We start from the raw sequence: 8,362 nt of genomic DNA on the forward strand, positions 1-8,362 counted from the left end.
AAAAGTATTATAAAAACAAGTTTTCATCGTCCAAAATAATAAAAATTGTTTTCAAATGATTCAGAAAAGATTGCGCTTGAGAATCTCGTTGAAAAAGTGAAAATGTCCAAATTTGACCACTATGTTCGAAATGTCATGTCAGCGCTCATATCAGATCATTCATATCCGATAATGTTTTATAATAACATTCTGAAATATCAGGGTTTAACATACTTCCATGCTACTTCCGAGCGAGTAAAATAAAGTTCTCGTATATTTCGGCGTAAATCGGTGCATTTTTAATTCCGTACAACCAACCGGCTCTTAAAATATCACATATTGGCCCGTGACAAACACGCGACCATTCATTTCCTCTCTTCAACAATTACCAATGGCATTGAATCCCTGTTCTGCCTTCAATCAATACTAACGCGCCAGAAATCTCCAGGCTCTGCAAATGGGTTCTCTCCTATTTTAAGAACTTCAATTTGATTCATAAGTCTAAAACCAAAGCCATGGCAATGTCCTTGCATTTGACTTTTACGCACTACCGCGCCTTGTAGGGCAAAGCTTCCTCTTGTAATCCCGGAACTCATGCCAAACTTGTACACTTCAGTCCTTCGCTTTATTTCATTTGTTTCACAAACTTCACCAGAACTGAAACATAATGGATTACTTGCATCGAACCCTGAAAATAAGACATAAAAATAGTTACAGAGCAATGTTAATTAAATTTTGAGCTATATGCAGTCACGGTCCCCTGTTGGGCGCCAGATATCAAAGGGTGTGGAAAATGTGCAGTCTGACCGGGACTCGAACCCGGGACCCTCAAATCTTTCCGCGGCTTATCTTTTCTGAGCTATTCCCGCGAACAGTTCGCCCCTGTTAGTTCTCAGGGAGAAAAAAACAAGTAAAAAAAAATTCAGGGCGGTAAATTTATTAGGGGAAAAATGAGCCCCATCACCATAGTTTAGTTACTAAAGTTAGTGTATGATATATGATGAATGATAATGAGGCTATTGGAGTAAATATGAGATGAAGAGTTGATGAATATATTTATAAGAAATGCGCTATATATCATATAGGATATGATAATGGTAAGGTATATATACTAGGACGAAAAAGAAACGCCGGGTACATAAATATGCAACACATATTTTATTGCTTGGCCTAAAATAATGAAAATCGGTCAGATTTATATAATGCCCCATGTCGCCAGACGTTTGCCAGCAAATTTCTTGCCAACAGTAAATACACCCACTCGATTGGCCAGCATTCAGTCCAGATTTGTCCCAATTGAACATTTGTTGGGACGAACTGGATAGGAGGGTAAGGAGACGTCCAAATGCCCCCACTAATCATGTCCGGCTCACACATAAGCTCCTTGCATGAAGAATGGAATAACGTCCCATGGCCATGATTACACCCTGTTGAATTCCCCATGCATAGACGGATCAGGGCTGCCACAGGCTGCGCATGGAGGACACACAAATACTGATATGTCCGGCCGTGTTTCGCAAAACAAGAAGGGTCATCGTTAAAAGGGGGTATTTTTCACATAATCAGCATCGGAAATCGATTGAAACTTCAACAGCTGGTTCCATACAGATGACATTTCATACAAAAATGAATATAATAATCCAATAATACAATTTATCCCTTAAAACAATCATTTTAGGTTACCCGACATTTCTTTTTCGTCCTAGTATATATAAGGACAAATGACCCTGTGGTATTCTTCCCCGCTCACTCAAATGTCCTGACATTTCTAATTCTTACAGTCATCTAAATTAATTACAACTACATACCTAGGGTCAGAAGTCTATATACAACGACTTTTTACATAGCAGTCACAAAATATTCCACCAACAGCTATGTTGTTTAGGTTATCATTAACATATAGTTTAAATTAACGTTCAATCAAAAAGAAACGTAAATAATAAAGATTATTTCATACATTCCTAAGGAATGTTTTACAAAATATTTGAATTAGAGTGTTGTTTTATCTTAATACAATAATTACAATAATCACTATATATTTCTTATGTAGTATCAGACATTTGTTTAAACTAATCAGACATGTTCAAATTTTATTTATTCATAATGCAACAATTATCACAATAAATGCAAGATAATAATGAAAAACTAATGCTACATATACTGGCAAATTAAACACTGGAATTCGTGAAGATGTTAGTAAAAGCAGCAGTCATTTAAATGAAAGTTATACGAAACGAAAACATGTTAAATCTTTTAAGATCGTTTAGGTACAAATTCTTCAGCTTTTGGATTGAGAGTAGATGTTCTTCTCTGAGGAATAACATATTTGGGAACATCTTGGCTTTCTGGTGTGTTATCTGACATGTTAGAAGAAGATTCATTTATGTGCTCGGTCTGTACAAGATGCTTGGGGCCATCATTCTCATGGGAGGGGTATAACTGAGCTTTCCGTACAGGCAAACTCATTAAAAGCAACAAAAGATTTCTATGAAGGGTTTTTATGCCACTTCTACCATGTTCTCTTCTAACCTGAAAACAGGTATAGAAGGATAAGGTTGAGATGTCACAATATAAACCTCCTTATCCCACCTATCAGCCAACTTGCTGTTCCCTTTCAGGCCTACATTTCGAATCAAAACACTTTCCCAAGGAAGGACTTTAGCGTCTCTAACCTTAAACTTATATTGGCGCTTATATCGTTTACTTTGACGTCTGGACTCACGATTGGCAACCTTATATGCAAAATGGAGACGTTTCTTTAAAGAAGAAATGTACTCCGAAGGACTTTTCTTGGCTGATGTTGAGTCAGGTTTGAATCCCAGAAAAGCATCAATAGATAACATTGGATGCCTCCCAAACATAAAAAATGAGGCCCGTCACCATACTTTAGTTACTATAGTTAGTGTATGATATATGATAAATGATAATGAGGCTATTGGAGTAAATATGAGATGAAGGGTGGATGGACAAGGAAGAATATATTTATAAGAAATGCACTATATATCATATAGAATATAATAATGGTAAAGTATATATATAATGACAAATGACATTGTGACATCAATAAAGAAATAAATATTGTTAAAAGTTTGTTTTTAAAATCAGTCAGTTAAAAACGAATAAATCCACCAGAAGTTTCGATTGAGTCAGTTTAACTAATCAATCAAGGGTACACATTTCTGCCCTTGAATTTTTTCAATCACACAACATAAACCAGCAAGGTCGTTTATGAATATTATGGGAAAAAAATTAAGTCGATCTCACTCAAATGTTTTGTTTAGAACAGTCTTTGGTTTCTGTATTTTACTGCGTAAGATGTGCTCATATTGTACTCTTTATTGTACTTTGTAACAGATATTGCAACGTCGGTACGAATTAAGATTCATTGATATATTAACAGGGAGACGTGCCAGTTAGTATGCAGCACTTTTCATAAAGTAATTTCAGTTCGAGCCAAAATGCATATTAAAAGATTTATTCAATTTTATTTTTTTAAAAACTAAATTCATGTTGTTTATTTATTTTCATTTGATATTGTTATCAATTAAAATTCTGGTAAAATTGTGTGATATTAATAAATGACTAATTTTTTTGGGAAGGTTATAAAATAGATCAAAGCAAAGGTCATTTCTATTGAAGTTATCGTTTCATTTTCATTATTTTGGTCTCACGTAGTTTTATGGATTACTATTATACAGACCAAAAATTGATCAATAACAAAACTCGAACAATGGCACTTCATTGGTGGAGAAACATTCGTTTAAATTTAGATTTGTATAAAAAGCCGAAAGATATTATAAAGGGGCAATCATTAGTTCATATGCTTTGTCAACTTTATCCAAACAACTGACAAGAAATTCTGAAAACGAAAAAACTTTCTGCTGAAGTCATGCTACCTTTTCATGTCTGTTCTTTCAAATAAGTAAAGGTCCTAAATATGCCTTTGAATGACACAAGCTTGCATTTGAGACATATGCTAAACCACGACATTAATAAAACGTAAAATAGTAGGAACAGATGTTGCTTTTTATCTGGTTTCAATACAATTAAACTCTGCCATTTTAGCAGTAGTATCTTGTGAATTCGGGGTCAAGGGCATATTTCAGCATGTCAAAAAGACTATGTGCAGTTGTGACTAATTTTCAGATACAAAGGCAAATATATAATAATTGATTGAAAATAAAAGTATTCTTACCTAAAACATGTAATAAGAATTTGGTATTTGCTGTTTTACATAGCTGTATTAAAATGTGAAAAGTTTACGTACTTGTTTTTCAATTTTATATTTTCAATTAAGCTTTTTCTAAAAACATGGATACAATCATTATTATATACATGGTATGACTCATAATGTCCTTTTTTTATGTGCTAAAATTCTTTTGTAAATAATATCTCCTTTTGCTAGAGGTCATGACCTCAAATCATTTAAAAGAAATTAAAAAAAATTCTGAAAGTAAATATCTCATCTTGCTAGAGGTCAAGATCTTACGACCTCCCAGCTATTAAATCATTTCTTTAGACATATTTCATATCATGTTCAAATGTTGACATTCCAATATAATTACTTCAATTTCATCATTAAACTATGTTTTAAGAAAAGCCATTACCTCCTGGGACAGCGGCCATTTGGCCCAAAAGCTAAAATTTGTATAATCTTAATAGAGGTTCACTAGACAATTTTCTGTGCTAAATAAGGTTTTAGCTTTGTTTTTAACATTTTTATGCCCCCAGAGGGAGGCATAGAGTATTCACACCGTTCGTTCGCTACATCTCCAAAACCGCTGGGGAATATCAATGAAACTTCACAGGACTGTTTGTCACCATGCTTAGTTGTGCAAATTGTCTTGATTTTCAACTTGATTTGTTATTGACATAACCCAGTTATGGTCCCTCAATGGTATTTTTTAGTAAAATAAGCTTGTCCGAGCTTCATCACCAAAACTGATTTTAGTGAAACCTAACAGGATTGTCTGTCATCTTACTTAGTTGTGCATTCGCTCTTGATATTTTGCTTGTTTTTATGCCCCCAAGGGAGGTATATCAAAATCGCACCGTCTGCCTGTCTGTCCGTCCGACTGTACGTCCGTCTGTGCGTCCCCACTTAATCTGAGTCCGGACTGTAACTTTGTCATACATTGAGGGATTATGAAATAACTTGGTACAAATGTCCACCACTACAAGACGATGTGTCGCGTCTAAAAATCACGTCCCTACCTTAAAGGTCAAGGTCACACTAACATTTTGAAGCTTCACTTTATCACAATAAGAGTAAATAGGTACACATATTTGTGTCCGGACTATAACTTTGTCATGCATAGAAGGATTTTAGAATAGCGTAGCATAAATGTTTACCAACATCCAGACAATCAGTCGCGTCTAGACTCACGTCCCTACCTTAAAGGTCAAAGTCAAACTAGGAATGACACGGAAGTGCCACATTGAAGGTTCCACGATAACCGCCGTATGAACACATCTGCGGATGTTTCTAAATTCAAAATTTTACTATTTCATGTTTAAATGTTGAATTCTGCTTAAGCCGGTGCTAGGGGGCGTGGACGGTAACTCGCACTTTCCAGTACCGTCCATGAACAGGCTCAATCAAACCGAGCCTGCAACATTTTCAATTTTGCCGTGTTGGGCTTTCTTTAGGGATTCTGTATTTATCTATTTGAAGATAAAAATTCATGTCCGGACTGTAATTTTGTCATGCATGAAAGGATTTTAAAATAACTTGGTACAAATGCCTACCACATCAAGACAATGTTTTGCGGCTAAGGCTCATGTCCGTCTGTCCGTCCGTGTGTCCCCACTTACATAACAATCATGTCCAGACTGTAACTTTGTCATGCATTGAGAGATTTTGAAATAACTTGTCACAAATGTCTATCTCATAACAACATTCTGTCGCGTCCAGGAACCACGTCAGGTCAGGTCACACTATATTTTGAAGGTTCACGCTATCAAATTAGAGATTACAGGTACAATAATACAAAGATAGATCAATCAGTTACTTTCATTCACTTTTCATTTCATAATATCTGCATGCTTAAGAAATTTTTTCGGGGTCATTCGTTACCTGGGTGACAGCTCTTGTTTGCACAGTTATGGCCCCTTAATGGTCTACTTTTAGCAAAATATCCAAAACTGCTGGGGGATTTCAGTGAAACATTTTTTTTCAGTTAATTCACTTTGTCTATCCTTTATCTCCAAAAACCACCAAGGCAATTTCAGTGAATATTTATGAAATTGTTTGCATGGCGTCAGGATTTTCAAAGCTAAGTTTTGGAATGTGCCAAGATATTGTGTGTGAATTGTTTTCGCACTTTTCCTGGCCCTTGATGATGAAACATATTTTTTTTAGTAAAATTTATTTAGACTTTACCTCCTACAATCCTAATAGAATTTCAATGACATTTTAGGAATGATAATAATCAAAGGCGGTCGGGCGTATATCACCGGTATTTTATATTGCGGATTTATGGCAAAACTGCTACTCGGGGGGATAAGTCATTTTTTCGGTGACAGCTCTTGTTTCTATATGCATTTAAGAAAACACATTACCCCCGGGTGGAGCCATTGTGACCCTAGGACTATAATTGAAACAATTTTGGTATAGATCCAACTGACAATGCCTTATGCAAAACTATGCCCTAGACCTTCGGGGTCTTTTGCAAGATTTTTTTAAAGAATTTCTTTTGATTGCCATGAAAACCAGATTTCGGCATGGAATCAAATTCTCGAAAACTTTTGACGCCTTTCACCCAAGTAACAATTCTGGCAAGTTTGGTAAAAATTGGACAAAGGAATTCTAACGAGAATATGTTTTAAGTTCACCTTATACTCTTTATAACGCGCACACAAGCACATACGCACGAGCACGCACATATTTAAATGAATCGATAAATGCCACCATATCGCAGATACTGAGGTGGAAAAAAGAGAAATAAAGTAAAAGGACATTGTTTTGCGTAAGGTCTGGAAATTGTTTTTACGCTTTTAATGAAAAATTTATATTCAGTTCCAGACACGCTTATATCTTTTCAAAAAAGAAAAATCAGAATGTTTCATATACGATGCCAGGACTATTTTTCAAAATATTCTTACCTGCTTCATAATCCTTCAAGGTGTCTGGAAAGCTTCCATTCTTCGGCTGTCTTTTTAGTATGCTTACGAGGGCAACTTCCATTCCTGATGTAGAAGGACTTCCTTCATCATAAACAGCTAGAACAACCTCACCAAACTTTGATGAACGTTTACCAATAGGCTGATACACCGTCTTTCTCAAATTATATTGTTTTTTGAATTTAATTTCCATCAGCTCATCAGCACTATAAATTATGTGTGCACATGTTATTCCGCATAATCCATGCATTGGGTGGTCAATAAATCCTCCAAGAGTACCGCCTAAAATACCTTCTCCGTTAAAAACCTTAGCATGTATTGCTAGACCATTCTTAAGATGTTTATGATACTCGTTTGGTCCTTTCACAAATGGTTCGAATTCTCCCTCTAATACATCTGTTGGGAAACCTTCAATATATTTTGGAAAAGGTGTCTCGTTTAGAGGTATACACCCTTTTACTGCAACATATATAGCTATACAAGGTACTTGTTTGATGTCAAGTGTGCCTGTCTCGTATCCAACGGACTTAACCAAGCTTGGCAAAATTACATTAATATTACTATGTCTTTTGAGAAGGTTGTCAGCATTATCGTTTATACATTTTCTAAGCTTTTCAAAAGTCTTATCATCGAGCTGACTCATTATTTCATCTTTTGTCTCGTATTCAGCAACAAGTTCTTCCTCAGTACTGACTTCGTTTTCAAATCTTTTACAATATTCATAATCTTCGAATCCGGAAAATGTGGAATTCTTTTTTAGAGTAACAATAAAAATAATAGATTCATAGCCTTCTTTGTACGACGGCAATACGTCGACAACATTTTTCAGCTTCCTTACACGTTGGCAGATCATAGTGCAAATGTATGAAATTATTTTTGAATTTCTTCCAAATACATGCCACGCCCTGTTCAGTTCACGTTTAGATGGTAAAATATCCCTTTCTAGCAATATGTTTGCGTCAGATTCACTTTTTCTTTCAATACATCTATCCCAGTCTGAAAGGTATATGTTTTTTTTGGTATAGAAATACTAAAATACATTTTAAAATTTGTAACCAGTGGAAATTTAAGTTTTAAAAGCTTCAGCTGAATGAGTAATTTTTAATATAAACATTTTTAAGAAAACAAATTGTTTTAAATCCGCTTACTCAACTTCAAATTTTATGTCAAGACAACACTACGATTTCAAAAAGATAATAGGTACTTAAAACTGAAAAAGAAGAAAAAGCAACAAAAAGGGATAATATGTTTAAAATCGCAG

The 8,362-nt window shown here is 35.0% G+C and overlaps 1 protein-coding gene across 1 annotated transcript; it reads right to left on the reverse strand.

Annotated features, from left to right (window-relative positions):
- Window positions 1-395: 395 nt before the first annotated feature.
- Window positions 396-8,100, reverse strand: LOC132729552 (uncharacterized). The gene is made up of 2 exons (XM_060715332.1): window positions 7,084-8,100; window positions 396-667 (listed from the first exon to the last, which is right to left on the reverse strand). Exons 1-2 carry the CDS (start codon window positions 7,952-7,954, stop codon window positions 396-398), a joined length of 1,143 nt encoding a protein of 380 aa, XP_060571315.1. The 5' UTR covers window positions 7,955-8,100.
- Window positions 8,101-8,362: the final 262 nt, after the last annotated feature.

Source organism: Ruditapes philippinarum, unplaced genomic scaffold (assembly GCF_026571515.1).
Source record: "Ruditapes philippinarum isolate M1 unplaced genomic scaffold, ASM2657151v2 ctg3104_1_1_1_1, whole genome shotgun sequence".
In the NCBI taxonomy this organism is placed as follows: Eukaryota; Metazoa; Mollusca; class Bivalvia; order Venerida; family Veneridae; genus Ruditapes; species Ruditapes philippinarum.

Excerpts from the sequence above, each read along its gene's own strand:
- LOC132729552 (XM_060715332.1), bottom strand. The coding sequence starts at position 7,954 with ATGATCTGCCAACGTGTAAGGAAGCTGAAAAATGTTGTCGACGTATTG. Across the intron at positions 668-7,083 it reads CTTGAAGGATTATGAAGCAG|GGTTCGATGCAAGTAATCCA; the intron begins GTAAGAATATTT and ends TCTTATTTTCAG.